The sequence below is a fragment of the Pempheris klunzingeri genome, chromosome 4 (genome assembly GCF_042242105.1).
Source record: "Pempheris klunzingeri isolate RE-2024b chromosome 4, fPemKlu1.hap1, whole genome shotgun sequence".
NCBI lineage: Eukaryota > Metazoa > Chordata > Actinopteri > Acropomatiformes > Pempheridae > Pempheris > Pempheris klunzingeri.
Genome location: NC_092015.1, coordinates 9,930,056 through 9,951,404, shown reverse-complemented (window position 1 = coordinate 9,951,404; position 21,349 = coordinate 9,930,056). Strand labels below are relative to the sequence as shown.

The 21,349-nt window shown below is 39.0% G+C and overlaps 1 protein-coding gene across 1 annotated transcript; it reads right to left on the bottom strand.

Moving 5' to 3' along the window:
- Positions 1 to 1,868: 1,868 nt before the first annotated feature.
- jam3a (junctional adhesion molecule 3a) lies at positions 1,869 to 11,064 on the bottom strand. Its single transcript, XM_070829727.1, has 9 exons — positions 11,007 to 11,064; positions 5,601 to 5,672; positions 5,392 to 5,505; positions 5,021 to 5,173; positions 4,077 to 4,279; positions 3,480 to 3,579; positions 2,340 to 2,469; positions 2,173 to 2,224; positions 1,869 to 2,078 (listed from the first exon to the last, which is right to left on the bottom strand). The coding sequence occupies exons 1-9, from the start codon at positions 11,053 to 11,055 to the stop codon at positions 2,043 to 2,045; spliced, it is 909 nt and encodes a 302-aa protein (XP_070685828.1). The 5' UTR covers positions 11,056 to 11,064; the 3' UTR covers positions 1,869 to 2,042.
- Positions 11,065 to 21,349: the final 10,285 nt, after the last annotated feature.

Here is a 21,349-nt window from a genome sequence, read left to right as displayed (position 1 = left end):
TTAAACAAAAAGGATCTTACAGGTCTATCTCTGTAGGGATCCTTTCTGTAATGTTGCCAGACACTTGGAACAATAATCTGAGCCTGTAAGTGACAAAAACATCCACTTTTAGTTGATGTACTTTGACAAGCTCAGTTGTCCCAAAGGATTATGTCACATTCATGTCTGCAGCGATCTACTGGACCACTTCTACTGCTGGTCAGTTTGAACTAACCAGCAGTAGACCTCATGTAATGAGAGGATACTTATGCATTCTACTTCCTTTCAAATGTAGTTCAAGTGTCAAAAGTAAACGTACTCATTATACAGCTGAATGGCCCCTGCAATTATATATATTTCAATACTGGATTATAAGGATTTATCGCTGATGTATTAATATATAACCAGCTTTACTGGTGTAGTTAGCTGAAGTGGAGCTGATTTCTTTACATGCTATCTGGTAAATTATAATAATGAATGATGTTTTATGAGCTCATCACAGGTTTTGCATATAACAATTTAATATGGACAGTAACTGTTAAGTATAGCTATACAAAAGTAGGGGATCATAACAGTTCCCCCTGAAATGTAGGAGTATAAAGTAGCATAAAATGGAAACATTTAAATACTTCCAAATTGCATTAATGTACAATAATTTATGAGTTTGTCCATTTTCTTTAACCACTTTTCTTCCACTCAACATTTCAGTAATAAACGTTTTACTCCAATATTTATTAGATAGCTGCAGAGTTTTTTCTATTTGAACATTAGATGAAGAGCTTTACATTAAGACTTAAAGATACTATTGATTGTTTAATTGATTTATTGTAATTATCTGTCAATTTACAGTTGTTAAATTTAGTTTCTAGTCACAGTCACTTGTTGCCGTGTGATTATTTTCATGTACAAACCCATGACAGAACACATGAAACATTTGAGTCTCCACAACATAAACAGTTCAAATGTATTTAATTGTAACAAAATAACATGAACATATAGTATAATAACAAATGAACAGTGGACATTTTACAACAGTTCCTGAGTTGTTACACAAATCATTGACACTAATGTTTGAAATGACAGGATCAACACTGCAGAAACACACACTGAACAGTAAATACTGTAAATTTATTTCCAACAAACAGTTTTATTGCATATTTACAATAAGGTATGGAGTGCCATGTATGAAAATCAAAAAAATGTATGTATTTATGTACATTAAATACTGAGTCAAAAGTGGACAATATGTCCAATACTCACAAAAGAATTAGTAAAGCACAGAAGGTCACTTATACACAGAAACAGCACTCTAAAAATCATACTTCACCACCTTTATAGTACATATTGATTTTGCAGCATAGTGGGATATATGGTATTCAAAATCACGGTTACTCTGTACTCATACATATTTGTTATCATCTGTAAATATAAGACAGGCTGATAAATTGTGCCTTATGAATCTGAGCTCATCAGCCTGTTACAGTCAGCTGCTTATTGCCTGTGTAACTACAGTATATACAAAAACAAGTTTCAGCTCTTCCCCACGTGGAACAAAATAAGAACATGTTAAATCTTATGACCAAAGATAATGTAAAGGAGTTTTGTAAAACAAGTTCAGTGTACTCGGTAAAAAGTTTAAGAGTTATAAAAGAGGATTTGTCCAAAAAACTGTGAAGGAATGTAGCTTCCAGTATCTTTTGCAATGACACTATGGGCCAAATATCAAATTCCACAGCTTTGACATGGTTTTATTGTAGAGAAAGAACGTGGTGGAAAATTAGTTAAAATAAACAAAATGAGTTTAAAAAAAAAACCCAATGTTTTAAATGGAAATTAATACAGAAAGGAACATAAAAAATTTCATTACGTTATAAAAAACATGAAACAGTGCCATAAAATGATATTAAAATTACTTTGGCAAGTTGGTTGATTTGATTTTAATGTGCATCAGAGAATAATGTGCCTTGTTACGCCTTAACGTCACCATCTGGACCATCGTTTTTGCAAATTAACCTCAACAGTTCTTGTGTTTGTCTCCGTTCCATCTTTTCCTGTCTCGGCTGTCAAATGATGAATGAAGACTTGTGGCGAAAGTGGCCCTGTGAAAAATAGGAATCAGAGAATTAGTACACAGAACACCTCATTTAACACTCCCCTTTGTTGTAAGTGTTTTATTTCTTTCTTTTTTTTTACCTCATCAGCATCGCCATAGTCAACACCATCAGTCTGTGCTGGCCAATTGTAGCTGCAATAAACAGAAAAAAATACATGAAAAAAACGAAACCCTTGACGTGGTGCAGAAGTAAAGACAGAAACACACATTGCGTCTTTCCTTCTTCACGGCTGTAGTTTATACTCACTTGTTTTCATTGTGGCCTTTTTTGGAGAAGCATCCGCGTTTAAGGGAATGACAAATGGAAGCAGCCAAACAGAAGAAAACAGTCACTGCCCCAAACGACTTGAGGAAAATCCCGAGGATGTCGACGTCATCTGCAACAGGACAGAGACGATATCAGTGCCTGTAAATTTGACTTACAACAGAAGCGTGTTAATCAAAGAACGATCAATAATCAGTAGTAAAAACAATGTATATTAAAACCAAGATTAACACAATATATGCAGGAATTTCTGGTTATAAAAGTTAGAATTATAAAAGCTGCTGCATAAACAGACAAGAGTTTCATTCAATATTGTGTTGGCAGCAGAAAACAACTTTTTCAAATCAACATATTTCAAACATAGTGTAATAAATAACTTAAGACTGTGGGGACAGCTGCTCCATTCGTGTCTTCCTCCTGCCTGCATTACCCCGTCTACTTAACTTTCAACTGCATCAGTATATTATCAGCACGAGGGAGGATAGGCAAACTGGTTTTCTGCCTGCAGGCTTCAAATGGAAGCTGGTACGGATGTATTTTAGATATTAAAGTAGACATTATGCTTCACAGTAAAGTAAAAACAGCGCTACTCTGCATATGACAACAACGATGGATACTACCTTGTTCTTGTTTCAAGAATGTAGCATGATTTGATGTTATCTCAGAGACATGTTTGGAAATGAGGAACAGTGGAGTAACAGAGCATTATAACAGCAGCTTCCTTAGAAACTTCAGACTATGTCACAACTCCCAGACGAGTGAGAATTCGTCTTGTGAACATGAAGACAAAAGCTGTAAAGAGAATTCAGATCTGTTCGCGGGTTGTTTGTCCACCAGTCCTCTCATTTTTCTTACTTCTAGCGGATCACCTGAACTCACTACCTGCCCTCTCTTCTGTGTAAGTCATTATCTGCTCCAGTACGTCGAACAAGTCCATCGAGTAGCCTTGTTTTTGAGCCCCTGTTGCTGTATGGTCTGCCGTTTTCATGAATGCATCACCCTTTTTAATCTGGTATTGGTAGAACTGTCCACACACATTACAGAAACCAACACAGTGATGTTTTTTTTTCTTTTTTTAAGAAAGTCTCAAATATTTCCTGTCTCAGATGTTCAGACACTCACAGACTTCCATCATCTGTGCGGGACACTGTGCATGTCCTGCATCATTCTTTGCCTGACAGTAGTATTCCCCTGCGTCCTCCTTCCGCACTCTTCGAAATTTCTGAGGAGATATTTTTAGAAATGTTTCAGTGCAATGACACATTGCATTGTCAACAAAATGCTAAAGGATGTTTGACTGTTTATACATTTTTGTGGCATTTTCAACAGACAAACTGTCTTTGTGTTGTAACACTGTATTATATGGACTGAATTTCTGCCACTTGTTACGACTTTTAACCAGTTCTTATGTGTTTGAAGTAAACCATAAACACATCATCTTGGCTTTGAATGCAACATTATCCTCCTGTAATGTGCCAGTTTTTGGTTTGGCTTCCTCACTGGCTATCTTCACACATATGAATTAATCCTGCTATTAGTCATATGATGGTAAAGGTTTTATCCAGATGAAGCCATTCACATTTGCATACGATAGGCTGTAACTGAGTAATCTTTGGTGCTATCCACAAACAGAACAGACCAGACAGATGAGACGATGAAAACTAAAATCAACAGAATAAATAGAAATAAATGTAACGTAACAAGCGCTGTCTTTCTTACCAGGCCTCCGGTGTCGGGGTTGATGCTATACGTGGCGTTTACCAACTTCAGGCTGCTTTTGGGGTCCTGAGGAAGCTCTTCGTTGTTGTGGAACCAGCGGTACTGAGGAGCAGGGAAGCCCTCATTCTCCAGACATCGCAGCTCGGTGGATGTTCCCACTGTGACGGCCTCAGGGACGCTGCACCGAGGTACAACAGGTTTCACTGCACACACACACACACACACACACACACACAGACAGACACACACACCTCAATCTACTGCAACTACTGACTGTTTTTGTTTCATGTAGTTGATTAATCACTTGACGCCAAAATTGTCCAAATATGACAAATAATAATTACATGTTGTCAGAGCCTGAAGTACTGACATAAAGGAATAGTCAACATTTTAGGAAATATATCCATTTGTTTTCTTGCTGTTGGATGTAGACGGAGAGATGGGGGAAATTTCTGGTGAGGATGAGGAGCATTTTTTTGTTTTCACAGACTAAACAAACGTGATGTATCGTGTTAATTAGTGAGCTTTACAGGTGCCGGTAGGCAGATTTTGTTACCTCTGAGAGACAGAGGCCAGGCTGTCTGTTCTCACCTGCTTCCACTCTGTATGCTACACTGAGCTAATTGGCCGCTGACTGTGGTTTTATATTTACGGGAGAGGTAGGAGACTGGTGTTGATTTTCTCAAGTCTTGGGGAGAGCAAATAAGCACACTTCCTAAAATATCAAACTATTCCTTCAAAATGTATCTAAAAACCACCACATCATAAAATGTGTATTCTATAATAAGACAGAAATAAAGAAAAGCAACTGAATCTTAGATTTCTCAAGTGTACTATGATTTCTGTCACCCACAACAATGTAAATGTGGATGTGCTGTACGTCTTAGCCCATCCTTGACCAGTCAGGGATGTGGTGTCCCAGCTAGAGCACCCGCTCCCCATACCTCTGACTGCAAGACTAATAAGTATCTCATCAAAGTCCCTTTGATCGTCGATGGCGGCCACCTCGCAGCGGTACTCGGCAGTGTCTGACCGAGTGGTGTTGAAGATCAGGATGTTGGCTGGCTCTCTGAGCTGAGCTCTGTGCTCCAAGTCCCCTTTTGAGAGAAAGTGAGAGAGAAAAAAAAACACTTTACAAGTGCTCATTCACATACACAGCGAGACTTCACAGTTCACAGAAACAGAATTGAATGCCAAGTTCTTTTAAGGTACCATTCATTCAGCTAAGCTTCGGATCCAGAGACATTGCTTTGAAATGCTGTGGTCTAACTGGCTGATGGCGTTTTCAAAATCGGAGAGCTTCCAAGCGGTTTACCTGCTATCCTGTTTTGAAAGTACACATAACTGGGGACGCCGTTCTTAATCTTTTTCCATTCAATCCTCGGGTTGTTTGTTGAGATGGACTCTATTAAACAGGTCAGTTCGATGGCTGTGAAGGAGACAGAATGCATGAGAGCTGGAGCAGGCATCCCAAAGAAAAGCCACTTTGGCTAAATAGGTTAGAGTGATTTTCCTGCAACTTACGCTCAAACTCATTTGCCCACACAATCTTGTCCGTGGTTCGGAGGATTACCCCGAGCGATGATGGAATGTGGCCTGTGAAAAAAAAAAAAAAACAGAAGAAGGCACCAAACGCTGAGTAACCCTGATGGCACACACAAGCATTTTCATTAGCAGACATTATCAACTGGGCATGTTGCCTAATAAACAGCGGATTAGAGTGATAAATATAGAACCTCTCAGAGAGTGCGAGAGCCTCGGGATCTGATTTAGGGTCAACATATCTCATTAACTACTTTGCATTTCTGCTTATCAACATTAACACCTGGGGCCAAAGTGTGTGTGTGTGTTTTATGTGCGTTTTTAATGAACATGTGTACCTCACAGTGTAGGCTTTGACTCCTTAGGAGAAATATTCTGGCTTCAGTATTTGATTTGCTCCTTTATCGTGGTTAATTAGATAATAATTTGGCTGTAGATTAAACAAGAGAGCGAGTCACAAATGTTAAATTGCTGCAATAAATTCATGAAGAGAGAGACTTTTTTTTTTTATTGTTTTGGCTTCACTCAGCGCTCTGTATTTTAAATGAAACCCTGACGGAGGGAGAAGTGCTGACTCTCAGCTTTCTGTTTGAAGGTGTTGACACACCCTGGAGAGCCAGTGTGGGAAGACTTTGACACACAGTCCCTCCAGTTTTAGGACAATGCAGCAGCTTTAGCATATAGACGAGGCGACCGAGGAATGTTTTAGGCCAAAAGTCAGTCATCTGACCCCAGTCCTTCTGAGCATTTGTCTGAAGACCAAGACTGAAGGCAAAAAGTTCCTCCAACAAGTCAGACCTCAAGCTGGAACTGCACTACAGACATTTATAAACACGGGATTTTCAAATAATTTATGATTTATAATTTATAATTTATATTTGGGTTGATGTTTCTTCAGCATAATTTAATAAGATGCACAAACATGGGGGCATCAATGTCTTTAACCAGTGGTTCTTATACTGAGAAGTAGAAATCATCTGGTTGAGAAAAACTGCCAGAGGAAGTAAAAATAGAGACAATGCTTTCAGACACAGAGTGGATGGGGTTGTCTGATTTCTGTCAAAAACAAATCTGATGTTAGAAGATGTGCATCTGCATCACTAGTTCACTAGATCTAACTAGTGTTTGGGTGATAATGTGCGAGGAATAGCTAGAATTGGTCAATGGTGTGTCACTTATCGGAGCAGAGAGCACCCATTTCTCCTCCTCTAACAAATATTTTAACCGGCCCCGAAACATTACAAGATATCAGTTTTATTTCATTTTTTCGGGTTTAGCGAAAGCGCTTCCTCGCTAAATTGTGACACTGATCTGCGCCGAGGTTTGCAGAGTAAATAATTTATCAAGATCCCCAAACAAATCAAATCAGAGGCACGAAAATAACTTTACGGTGGGACTGTGCTTAAATTCGAAGCATGTTTAATCATCCGTCTCGGTTTCCCCCTGGCACAAACAACACACGAGATACACTTATTTTAAGTTGCGTGCTTCAGTGCACTCCTTTAAGCAACCAGTGTTATTTTGGAAATGTCAGATTTTAATGGCAAAAGGCATAATTCTCAAGATTTTCTTTTTTTCAAACTTGGGCCAGCAGAATGCCAATTTTAGTGGAAAATAAGTGAGTGTGGAGCGAGGGGTGTACAACCACAGACTAAGACAATAACAATTTCACTGTACACAGTATTCCACTGATTGAGGATAAATAAGTGTTTTCCCACTTTCCACTGGTACCCTATACTAAACCTATTGTGTCTGCGCCACTTCCAAATGCAATAATTAGCAACTAACAGCCCCCATGCTGAGTAATGAAGGCATTCCTGCTCCCACAGAGGGCAGTATGAAGGGCTTCAAATGAAGGCTGAAATTAGATAATAACAATTATCTGAGCCTTGAATACTAAGACTTCCCCTCCTGTTTTCCAGAGGCTCTGTGTGCTCTGACTAACTGAGGTATTTATTCAAGGCGGCCCCGTTAGCACACGATCAACCCCGAGATGCACAGCAGGACTGAGATCCAGAGCATATATCTGACACTCGGCCTGAAAGTGATGAAAACGTGGGTCCCGCCAAAGCATCCGGTCATACAAGCACAGCTGCGGACACTGATGAGATCTGACTCCCAGGTCTCAGCTTCCGTCTCTGTTGCTGACTTTCCCACCCTGTACATCATGAAGCTATTTTTAGCCCAGCTGTGACTGGACATCCTGAGAGACACAGGAGCTCGTCCAACAAACGCTCCCTCGGCATATGCACGTACCGGGTATCCAGCCTTAAATCTGCTCTTTGAACTGCCTCAGGCTTATTGTAGAGTGTAGAGCTCTCGAATCCACTATAAAGGCAGGAGCTTTCCTCATGTTGCAACTTTACATAAAGAAACTAAAAGGACACATTTTTAAAAGGAAAATAAAAGCAAACAGCGCTCTGAAACACTGCACATTTGATGCCATCTGTTACGACCACAAAGCACAAGTATAACATTACAAAAAAAACCCAGCAAATATGCATTAAAACACCAACATCGCAAATCATTTCAAGAATTACACCATGACAGTGTGTAATGTTATTCTAAGTTTACAGGAAATTGTTAATTTAATGAAGTTTTGCAGAAGTCTATATGTTTTTGGAAAGTGCCCTGTATCACTAGTAAAAGGTCCTTGGGGGCGACCTTCATTGTATGTACGTCACCCTCCCCCCTCTTCTCTCTTTGGCCAAGTATTTCCACAAAAAAAAGAAAAAAGAAAATAGAAATGGTTCCTTGTATGAAGCTTTCCATCCTTATTATTCACAGTAAACAATAACTGATTTAGTGGTGTGCTGCATGAACACTAGAGCATCTAACATCAAAAATGAGTGCACCAATTGCACAACAGACACAGTGTTGACATGATTCCTAAAAAAAACAAAAAGTAGGCCGTGGGAAAGAATAACCACAGTCAATTAACAAGACAATGTGTACCTAATTACTAATCCAAGCTTAGAATAAAAGCATCCATACAACAATGGCTGGTCCCTCGGTGACACAATGTAGGCTAAAGAGAAGACCATATTTTTGATTTTTAAAAATAATCTGAGCGCTTGCTGGAAAGCAAACACAGGCTCATTTTTAATCCCTCTGTTATTGTAATGCACAGACAAAGTGGGTCTATAGCCTGTTCTGAGAGACGTGGAATGTGGCTCTTTAATAGCCACATTCTGCAATCCTCTTATGCGCTAAATAAGAAAACAACTACCCATCCCCATCCCTGCAACAAACAAAACGTCGAAGCAGTGCGTCTATAAAAAGCTTTTTTCCCAGACATTCCAGTGCAGTCGCTGCAAATATGCTGAAGGCAGAGTGAGCTGGGAGCAACATGGAGCAACCGAGGACCGCTGGGACTCACAGCATACTGGAGCGACTGTGTAATAACCACTAATCACTCCAGTAGATCAGTATTAGACCATCATGTTGTCTTAAACACATGAGGGAAATTAAAAAAAGCGACACGTGAAGTGTATTTTACCCATTCTAGAGATAATGTAGCTCCAGGAGGTTTAACCTCCCACCGTCCAGAAAACACAAACTAATGATGAATTCTGGTGGAAATCCCACATTTTCAGTGACACCAAAATATGAGGCTGAATTTTGAGGAAATGTGCATCAAATCATCAATAATATGATCACTTTTTTAATCAAGAACATAAGTCTAGGGTTTGAATATTTCACTCGGTGCACACTAGAGCTGCAACGATTAGTCAATTAATCGGTTAGTCAAAGTGTTTTGATAATCAATTAACCATCATTTTCCAGCTTCTAAAATGTGAAGATTTGCTGCTTTCCTCTGTTCTTTATGATTATAAGATGAATATCTTCAGGTTTTGTCTGTTTAAAATGCATTTCCTTCCTCTGTTGGAAACTCAGGGAAGCCATTTTCTGTCATTTTATCAACAAAACCATTAATCAATCAATCAGGAAAATAGGAAAATAATCAGTAGTTGCAGACCTAGTGTGAACATCATATAACTTAAGAACAGGAATAAAGAGTAGCCACCTTATAAAACTACATTGAGGGAAACTGCATATTAAGAGATAAACATAATTTTATTGAAAAATCAGAACCAGAGGAGGAAGACAACACATTAATGTCTTAATTTAAACAAAATGATTTCAATTTATGCACAAATGTGGCCAAGTTATATGAAGCATGAATTAAACAACGCCAAAGCTGATTAATATTCATTTTTTCATTTTAAACCTGCAGGCAGTCTAAAACTTGAGGGCAGGATTTTAGACTGTTACAGCATGACTCTAAAAACTTTAATTTTTGGCAGTGAGCTACATTTACTGCATCCATCATGTCAGTGCTGAGTTTCAGAAACCAAAGCACGCTGTCATGAACCTGTCAGTCCCTTATTCGTTTGATTCACACTTGCTGAGGACCTCGGGTGAAAAGTTCACCACTTACTAATGCAATCTGCCATTTGAGAATGACCCACTCCGCTGTTGGTTTTCACTCAGCAGCAGGGTGACCTCACACAGAGCGCTCACCAGGGTGGACGCAACACACCACCCATCAGCATCAGCCACATTGATCCATCCCCAAAAGCTCCAGCTGTTGTTGGACAGTGATGATGAGGCCTGTCATCTCAACCGTGGCTGACCCTCCATTTTCAGCTGATGGCCCTGGACCTGCCACACTAATAACATCCCGCTCACCACCATCAATCACTAAAGGTCAATACACACACTCCTGTCAAATCCACCTCTACAGCACATTTCCAATGCACAGATCTGAGCTCATGCTGCTGCATGCACCATGCATACAGTATGATGCATGTTATTTGAGATGCTCACGCAGGCCTGTGACTTCTGCTCCCCTTCATCTCACGACAGGTCCTCCATCGCCATGTGCTTGCCTTTTCTTTCACCCAAAGTATCGGATGCATTGTTTTCATTCTGCAAATTCCCTCATAATTCACTCACCGGTGACAACAAAAAAAACAAAAACCAATAAACAAAATAAAACTCGAGGCTTGGTCGAATTAATCTCCCATAAAGACATAAAGCGACACTTTAAGCTAACGACGTTTCCTACGCTGCAAATGTTCTAATAAATTACACCATTAAAACGTGAAGGATGCTCCTACAACTACGTCATTTTTCAGGTCTGACCCGCACGACAGCAGCGTAACGTTGGCGTAAATAGAAAAATAACCTCCACGACAATAAAACTCCCCGATAAAGCACCGACACACACAACTACGAAGCTTTTCTGGCTATTCTCAACCTGTTTATGTGAAGCTAACATCTGCTCTAACGTTAGCATTGGCAGCTCCGTTACAGCTTTACGTTTCACTGACACCTCGCTAAGCGCGGGGACAGCAGCACCGTAGAGGAGGGAAAATAACTCACCCAGGCTGGTGTACAGAACAAAACAAGCTATCAGTGGCGCAATCGCCATCTTGCAGCGTCTAATTTGTCGGTGACAGCAGCACACACTCAGCACCTCTGAGAGGTATGAGGATGGGGGCAGAGCGGACTGGTGGATGTTGCCATGGACGAGTTTCCATAGCTACCAGGGCTGTGGGTGGGTGGCCCTCAGTGCTGTCTGTCAGGAGGAGGGAGGGTCTGAGGAGGAGCTGCTTCTGCAGGGGAGGAGGTGTGCACAGCCTTTATCTGAGTACTGTAGTACTGTTGGGATACTCCACTACAAGGAGAAGTCCTGCTCTGCTTTGTCCCTTAAGTAACAGTTAGTGCAATCAGGGAAATAACAGAGAGAGAGAGAGAGAGAGAGAGAGAGAGAGAGAGAGAGAGAGAGAGAGAGGAGTATGGAGGAAATTAATTAATGATAAATAAATAAACAGGCCTAAACAAATAGGCTACAAAATAAACATAACGAATAAAATAATTAATAAATAAATAGGCTACAAAATAAATATATTGAAAAAAATTTACATTTTAATATCAAATTTAATAAATAATAGATAAATATGTTTGTAACATTTATAAACATGAATGAATAAATAAACAACATCAATAAACAAATTATAAATTTATATAAATTGTTAATTAAACAGGGCTGACTAAATTACATTTACTGCTACAGTTTGCCTACACTTAATAACCGTAATAAAGAATTACATAAACAACAACAATTTTAGAAATATATTTAAGTCATTTAGTTATTTTTGTCCTGTTTATATACCAACTTTTATTTATGTATTTCTGCATCTAATTTAATCATCATTTTGTTTATATTTTTATTAATTCATTTGTGTATTCATTCATTTGTATCTGTATTAATGTGATAATTTATTTATCTATTCATTATTTTAATTGTGCAAATATTTATTTATTCTTTAATTTATGTATTTCTGTTTATTTATCTATATCTTCATTAGTGCATTTCTTCCTTTGTTTATTGATAGTTAAGTCATCTTTTGTCCTCCTTATAAGAGAAACTTTATTGTCATCCATCTTAATACAGTGTAGTACAGTACATAAAGGAACAAAACTGTGTTCCTCCTGGTCCCCTGTGCAAAACATCCATCCATCCTTCCATTGTCTATAGCGTTTATCCTTCAGGGTAGCAGTGGGGCTGTGGCCAATCCCAGCTGACTTTGGGCGAGAGGCAGGGCACACCCTGGACTCCATCCATCCATCCATCCTGACTAAATCTTGCTGCCTGTAAGACAACACTGAGGGCACAGGCAGCGTGAAAAATCACTACAAGGACATCAGGGAGGAAGATGGACCTCTCACAGACAGGAAATGCCTGTGCATCATAGCGCCAGGCATTGATCCCTACAGTCAACACCTGCTTTTCCTTCAGACCCATTTCTCATTTTCAATCCTTCGTCAAAACAAATGTTACCAAGACGTCATGAAAGCACTGATCATGCAAAATGCAACATTTAATGAAAGCAGAATATTTCGCAATATGTGAATTTGGACTAAAATAGCAGCATCCTCTGTAAGCAGGTCTATGCTGCAGACATCAAAGGGACCCTTCTGGGATTCAATTACTGTAATTTATTTTTGGGTTATATTTATTTTCATTGCTCAGATAAAGCAGCTGCTTGAATTCCTGCAAATTAACAGCAGGTGGCAGTGTAAAACCAGGCATCAGTATAGCTGTTATACATCAGACACAAGATAATAGTACCACCTTATCTAAATGTGTGGACAATAATGATATTCATATCATATGTAGAAAGCTTGTTATATTATATGGAGTGTTTATATACAGTTACCTCATTCTTAGTCATGGTAAGGCTGAGTCTTAAAACTGCCACAGCAGACTAAACTCACAGACTGATGTGTGTGCCCTCTGAATAAAACCCTCTGATTATCCCACTTTAATACAAAAAAGACAAAAGGCCAAACAAAAGAACTGGTTGCCCTGTTTGAAACCTCCTGCACCATTAGACCATCCAGCTCACCCTCCACTGTTGCAGTGTTGGTAGTATATGTTGCTAGGCAATCAGTCCTCTGTTGCAAGGCCTTTTCTGGCTGCCCTTTGCTGCACCTCATAGAAAACTGTACAGTCCCATTGTTTCACAGATGCAGTGACACAAGAAAGAAATACTGAGTCTGAGAACAGCCTCGAGGAGCTTGTTTTTTTACTGTAATTTCAATGCAGACCCATAAATGAATGTGATCACGAAGAAGACATCCAGCCAAATTAGTGACACCATCTCAGTAACGCAGTGAGTCATATCTTAGCTGTTGCTTATTGACACCTTCATTTCCTGTGGGGGGGTCGTTGTTGAACGAGGTGCTGACTGTTTGTTTGTGCCTCCGTACATCATTTGCGCCATGAACGTATACCTCTCACGATATGAGGAACGCATCGCTGTTGGTTTAGAATTTAATATCCACTCGTCTATCCGGTCTCAAACCCATGAGCTCTGCTCCTGTAAGCTTGACAGACAGGTCTAACACCAACCAAGCTATTTAAGGTGTGCACTGTGTTAAAATAAGCACAGGATATGAAAGCATATCAGCTGCAATATTATGCAAATCTACAGTGAAATGAAATGGCGAAAAAAAAGATTATAACACTCAGGGGCTGCAGGTTGTATAAATGAAAGAAGTTTATGTTTTTTCATCTATTGTATATCGAGAAACGCAATATAGAGATTGACTTTATTAGTGCAAAATGTGGACAAAAGCCTCATAAATAAGTAGGATGGTTATTCTTGTATCAAGTATATACATCTGTGTTACATACAAATCCTTTCTGTCTGAGTTTAGTCACATGAAAGACATTATTCCCTCAAATGTAAATGCTCTGGAAAAAAAAGGTAGCTTAAAAAGCAGCCCAGACTTCAATCATCTTTTCCATCTGCAGCCATCATTACTAACTGCTGGATTCTTAGAGTTTTAGCTGAACACAGGGAAAGCAGTCCACAGTAGGTCACTTGGTAAATTTGTTTTTATTATTGCAGAGAGTTCTGCAAGGCACCCACAACAACTGTTTCTTGTTTGTCTCATTTCAAACATCAGGGGAGATGCTAAAGAACACACAGTGTGGCAAAGTGCCGTTGCAGACTTACTGTACAATGACACACCTCTGCTTTTTTTCTGAGAACAAGCATAGACAGCACAAATTCCCAAAATACAGCCACATGTCAACTCTTTTTTTGACTACTTTTAAATGATTATTCATTATATGTGATCTAGGGCAAAATATCACACAAATCAATACATATTGGTGCATGTTGATCTGAGTTAATTTAATGCACAATCTCTACACTAAAAGATAAATGATTCATGGGTGGGGCTGATAATGGCACTCCAAGTCTTAAGTGATTCAAAAAAAATGCTAATGTATACTATATACTGCTGTATATTGATCATAACTGTCACAGTTTCTTTGATGGATATTCTTATCTCTGGGTAACCTTCTGTGAGTGTCAAAAACCTGCTCTTTGAAGATTCCCATAGAGCTCCCAACCCCCTTCTGGCAGCTATTATTAGTGTGCATGTAAAGCGAGTGTGCATGCTGCGTCCCTGCTAATATTTCTGCTACTTATTGTTCTTTTTCCACAAACTATAATTCACTCTTTAAGCTGCAGTCCTCGAAATGTGTCTGCTATTTTTGGTCTCTGCTCTTAAGAGTTTTATTTTACAAGCCGAAGATTGCAGCTGACACACATTCGGCTATAGCTTTCATTAAAAAAAGCCGCAGCCAAAAAGAGTCAGCGGGGTTCCTCAGAGCAGGAGTGGGACTTTAGGAAGCAGCTTGAGGTTCAGATAGGGAGGCCGCTCAAATACCCAGACATGACGATCAGATGGAAAAAAGCTAACGAATAAGGCGGGAGAGGACAAAGTTTCATCTTCGTCATGGTGGCTGAGTGAGGGAGGCAGGAGTGATTTAGAAATGTGGGATTCAGAGGGGTTTCTTTTTCAGCAGAGCTTACAGTTTCTTTGAATTTGCAGCATGACTGTTATCACATGGAGATATATTCAGCTAAAAACAATTAAATACAGTTCACATTTTATGTTGCATCTAACTTGAATATTTCACTTGGTTTGGACAAACATCACACAGTAGTTATCTGATCCTTTTTATTATGTGTTCATACAGTTATTTAAAGGACAGTTTGTAAATTTCAAAATGTTCAATGCTTTTACTTTTGATACTTAAAATATAAATACATTACGCTGATAACACTTTTTTTTTTTTTAACTAAATTTGAATGCAGGGCTACAGGATACTATCAGACCTGAATAGTTCTTCAACCACTGCTTTGTTTTAATTACATAATCCATGCACATTACTGCCCTCAGGTTGGCACATCCATTTTTTTTCAGGTTTTCAAAAAAAAAAAACCTGACCCTGCATTAACCTCATTTTAAACGCTGTTATATCCCTTTAAATATAAGGATCAAGCTTCAGCAAGAGCAACACTTCATGACACTTAAACGTGGTAATTAATTATCTGCTGAAACAGTATATCTATTTATAATCAGTATTGAACTTAACTCTCTGTTGGTTTGTATGAAGCAGTGTCAGTACCAATGACTCAGGCAACATGAGAGCTGAATTATGTAACATGTCATAAGTGTGTCATAAGGATGAAAGTGACTTCGAGGCCCTGAGCTCTCCTGCCAACACAATGCATGTGCCATCCCGATGTGCTGCTTCATAGACAAAGTGAAGTCAGTGAAGTTGACTTGTTTCAGTCCTGCTATTAGAGTCAGACATCACATCCAACAAAGAGGTGACTGAAACACTAAATTAGGTGCAAGAAAATTTTGTAATTCACTGCACTGATTTTTTAAAGCTGTTTAAGGTCATTTTTAATTAAATGAGACTTTCTTATGCATTAGATATGTACAGCTGGCAACATTTAGTTCTGATGATTTTAGGGATGTTGGGGTGGCTTTGTAAAGGTGAAATGTGACTGTTGACATCAGCATTAACTGGAGAAAAAAAATCAGCATTTGCTGGCACACATATATACTGTATAAGGGCAGTGCAATAAGATAATATATTTGGTGGGTATCATAGTTCAAGGATTCTCAAAACATGTTAGATGTCGCAGAGTCACAGTTCCAAACAAATGGAACTACAAACCCGCTTGTTAAAGTTTGGTGCAGCGTCAGATTTCACCAGGACACCAGGGAAATCTCTCAAGGTCTCCTGAGTCCCTGCAGCGCACTTCAAAAGCAAATGTGAATTACTGCTATGATTAAATTATTATGAAATACTCCAGGAGAGGCATTCTTGTCATAAGAGGCATCAGCTCTTTATTCCTCAGTTGTGTGTCCTTCCTCGTGGAGTGCTAGTGTCAATATCTCTAAGAACATGAGGGCTGAATTATGTAACAGGTCATGGCCAACACTCAGTGGTGGAAGAAGTGTTCAAGTCACTCAACAGTTAAGTGAAAGCATAGTGCTATAAAAAATACTTAATTACAGGTAAAATTCCTGAATTCAAAGTAAAAGTTCTGAATTTTTAGCCACAAACTGTACTTCAGTTATCACAGTAAAAGCACTAAATCTGAAGAATAGAATCTGTGAATCATTATTGATGAATTAACGTTTAACTCCTTGATGCTGTAACTTGGTTGGTCAATGCAGAGCTGTGTAGAGGTTTAATCTATAAGAATGAACCATATTTTATTCACTGGTTAAATTACTTTTATGTAAAATCTGAAAACAAAGTGGTAACTATTGCTGTAAAATAACTGTACTGGAGTAAGAAATACAATATTTCCCTCTAAAATGTAGCTGAGTGGTACTGTGGTGTAAACTGGATGCCTCCAGTGTAATCCTAAATCATGCCCCTTGTGGACCATCTACACTAAGCTCTTGTGTACCTTCGGGTGATTCATTCATGTGACACAAAGAGACCATCAATCACCTCCATGGTCACCACCAGTTAAATCAGCAACCAATCCATCAAGTGGGATTAGATAAGCTTTACAGACTCACACTAAAATACACCTAAAAGGCCTAAGTGACCAATCACCAGTGGTGGATGAAGTATTACTAAATTATCAAAAGTCCCTGTGAGTATTGGTATATAATGTTACTGCTGCGTTCATCTGTATTTTGCATTTTACTGCTGTAAGTGATTAAGGTCATGCTTTTTTTAACTACTTTATACACTGTTGGGTAGTTTAATCTACAGCAATGCAACATATTTTATAAGATCATCATATGGTTGTAGTGTCGCTGAACCGTCAGAGCCACGTCTCTAAAAAAACACACACATTTCCCAGCTAATCCAAGAAACGTAAACGTGATTACACTCGCTAATGTGACTTTGTAAATGTAATCACTGAGTACGAACGTTCGTAGGTAATTAGTAACAGTTTTAATTCTGCTGTAATATCTCTCTCGAAGAAACAGTCTAACCTCAATAGCTACAGTAGTGTTAATCAGTTGGGAATAAACTGTACTGATCAGCTGGCTGGCAGACTGAATCACTTTGTGATGCCAAGCACTGCAGAAAGTTCCTATATTGGTCGCGATGGGATTAACTCTCTGAAAGTTATCACAAGTCAAAAAACAATAACTGAGTAAATATGCCCTCTCTGTCTATATTCCACTCACTCACACACACACACACAGATTCTCCCCTCAGCAGCAGTAATTGAACTCTTTGTTCTCTCTTGTTAAAGAGATGCTGTCAGCAGAGTTTCAGGGAGGCTAAATGGCACTGATGCTCTACAGGACATATTGAGAGTCAGAAATTAATTAGCACTGTGGTATTAATAGACCTCACAAGTGATCTGAGAGACGATGATGCACAGGAGAAAAAAAGTCTGGTGACTTGATGATTTCAGTGTGATAAAAGGGAGCAGGCAGCTTTAAATTAAGATTGTTGCTTAATTTCCACTCGGTGTAACTGTCCTTTTGCTTGGAATATTAATTAATGGGTGTATTTTAATTACTAACCTGTAAGAGGCAGTACAACATCTAGCTGTACCATACACCTGTAGAGAGATACGTGAAACCATAGCAACAATCCATGTTGTCTCGAGGTGAATTAGGTTCAACATCATGTTTTAATGTGTGTGACTGTGACAGTGATAGCTGTGCGTTTACTGCTTTTAATAGGAGTGCAGATGTTGTCTGAAAATAGTTGGAACCCACAGAGTTAATCTGGATTAGATTCACTTAATCGATGGACATAATTTAAACTCTCTGAGGTGAAACAGAGTGCAGATAGCGCTACAGTCGAGTACGCTAAACAAGAGGAAGAGCGGCCCTTCACCACTCCCATATTTTCCCCACAGATCCACCCTTAGGTGAGTTGTTCACAGACTGTACTGATGACCAGCGAACATGACAAGTGATTCTCATCTGAGCAGAAGTGCAGACAATGAAAGTGACTTTGAGGCCCTGAGCTCTCCTGCCAACGCAATGCATCTGTCATTCAAATCTGCTGCTTCATAGACAAAGTGAAGTCAGTGAAGTTGACTTGTTTCAGTCCTGCTATTAGAGTTCAAATCACATTTTTATAATAAGATCACACTGCATTGTCTCTATCAGCACTTTAAGAGCAAATTTAAACACCATAGCAGTATAAACAGTAAATTAGGTGCAAGAAAATACAGTAGTTCATAGCTGAATGTTATTTTTCACAAGTTTAAAGTTGTACTGTAATTTTAATGCCAAGTTTGATTAAATGATATCATATCACATGTACAGCTGGCAACATCCGGCTCTGATGATGTTAGGCTGTTAATTGAGGTGAGATGTGTCAGTGTTAAACTGTTGATGTCAGCGCCAACAAGGGAAAGAAAATAGGAAGACATATACTGTATAAGGACAGTGGAGCGATGAAATAATACATTTGGTTGATATCATAGTTAATTGATTCTAAAAACACTTGAGATGTCGCAGACTCACAGGTCCAAACAAACGGAATCACAAACCCACTTGTTAAAGTTTGGTACGGCGTCACCAGGACACCAGGGAAATCTCTCAAGGTCTCCTGAATCCCTGCAGCGCACTTCAAAAGCAAGTGTGAATTACTACTGAGGCTATGATTAAATTATTATGAAACACTAGAGAGGCATTCTTTTCTAGTCTTTATTCCTCAATTGTGTGTCCTTTGTCACCGCTGAGGGGCTGATTGAAATTAGCCAGATACTGATAAATACAGTTTATCAGTTTCTGCCGACTGTATACCTTCACATGTGAGGAAACTTATATATCATCCATGTATTTACAATCATTTTCTCCATTATCATTATTTTTTGTCTATAAAATGTCAGTAGATAGCAAAAATGTCCAAATGGTGCCTTCAAATCGCTTGCTTTACCCAACCAACAGCCCAAAACCCCAAAATATTCTGTTTACTATCATATTAGACTAAGAAAAGCAAACAAATCCTCATAGGGATCCAGCAGGTGTTTGACAGTTTTGCTTGAAAAATGACTGAAACATTGTTAAATCATTGTTAAAATAGTTGATAACAGTTACATATACACTCAATGTGATTTTATTACATACATTTTTGGCGTGTTGATTATTTGTATTATGAATGGATGGAGAGGACTGGTGCGAAATTTTTCTAGGAGAAAAGGACCATAAGCATAAACACAACACTGAATTTGTTTAACATCATTTCAGTAAACAAAAATAATCCCATAAATAAAACAGCTGAGAAGTGTTTTGTCTCTTGTGTAAAACACTGCTGACCACTACTGGTCAAAAGCGTGAATTATCCTTAAAGGAGTGTGAGCCTATAAGGACATACAAGGCTTATAAAACACCATAAACAGACATGCAACAGAACATCTGTTCAGCAGCTGGCGTGCACGACATCTTGTTTGGTGCAGGCAGGTTACTCATCTGCAGGCTGACTGACTGCTGCTGGATGGGGCCCTCAGTGTACACATCCATATGTCTCTGTCACTAAAGCATCTGAGCGCTGTGGAAGCATTCGGGTTCATGCTCAGTCACACCAATGTTCAGATTTACAGGACATGGGAATAAAGGAGCAGTGCCAGAATTGGCTCTGGTTTTGGTTGAACATTAGGGATTAGAAATGCCATAATTGTACTCTTTTTTCAGTTTTTAATCTATTCCTCTGCTGTTGTAGACATAAAAAATAAGCCTTCACTATAGTCGACATCAAAGCGTTGCCTCCTCACAGTAGTGACAGACTGAGAAGATCCCACTGGACTGTGACCCTAAAAATAAACGAATGTGCTGCACTCAAAGTCAAATATCTATTAATTTTTCATCCTATTATTTCTGGCAGGTCACCTGAAAGCCGGCAGATACAAAGATTGTGACCTTACCTTGTTCACCTTGTTCAGACTAAACAATAACTTTTAAAGGTCCCGTATTATGTTCATTTTAAAGTGCTTGCAGGTCCTACTAGAACAGGTTTACATGGCTTAATGTTCAATAAAAACAGTATTTTTCTTGTACCTGACATGTCTGTGTGCTCCATTTTAGAAGCACAGAACAATCTTACATGCTTTGCTTTTGCATTCGACACCTTTGTGTTAGCTGGTGTCAATAAGGAAAAAAAATGTCTGACAGCGAGGTGGACTTAGGAAGTTTTTTTTATCAGGCGGGGACAGGTCACATGACCATTAGATGCCCTTATACCCTTACATCATAACGGCATTACTGAAAGATGGAGCAGGAAAAAAAAGAGAGAGAGGACGGTCTTTTCTCAGAGTTTGCCGGTCCCTAAGGACGGCAGGGACACATGTTTATGTTGAGAGGTGCATTTTGTACACTCATTAAAAAGTGCATTTTGCATAATATGGGACCTTTAATTGTACTCTGCAGCTAAGAAAACAAAAGGTAGATCAATAAAATGAGCCTCATGTGCCCTAAGTTTTAGATAACTGGAGCTTTCCACGTTGCATCCCTGTAATGGCCTTGAGAACAGCAAGATAAACACAGAGACTGGGATACTGAGATCAGTGACAGGATGCAAGTTGAAACATGTACAAACATCCACATGAAACCCAATAAAAGGGGAATCTGATGCATGTAACAAGGGATATGACCATTATCTGCGGAAAATAATCCTGAGGTTGTTTTTCTGGGCAGCGTCACTGCATTTACAATTTAGAAACATTTCAAGTTCCCCCCGTGGCCTTTGGCAGCGCAGCCATCCCCAGTCTCCCCTCAGAGGACTGTAAAACTAATAGTGTTGTTGCATAAGAGATTATCTTAACTGTTCTTATCTTTTCTCTGCCCTGGCTTCTAGGAAATCAAATTCTATCATGAAAAATAAACCAATCTTTCCTGTGGCTTTAAATGCC

Excerpts from the sequence above, each read along its gene's own strand:
- jam3a (XM_070829727.1), bottom strand. The coding sequence starts at position 11,055 with ATGGCGATTGCGCCACTGATAGCTTGTTTTGTTCTGTACACCAGCCTG. Across the intron at positions 3,580-4,076 it reads ACCCCGACACCGGAGGCCTG|AAATTTCGAAGAGTGCGGAA; the intron begins GTAAGAAAGACA and ends ATATCTCCTCAG. Across the intron at positions 2,470-3,479 it reads CGCACAGATGATGGAAGTCT|ATGACGTCGACATCCTCGGG; the intron begins GTGAGTGTCTGA and ends GTCCTGTTGCAG.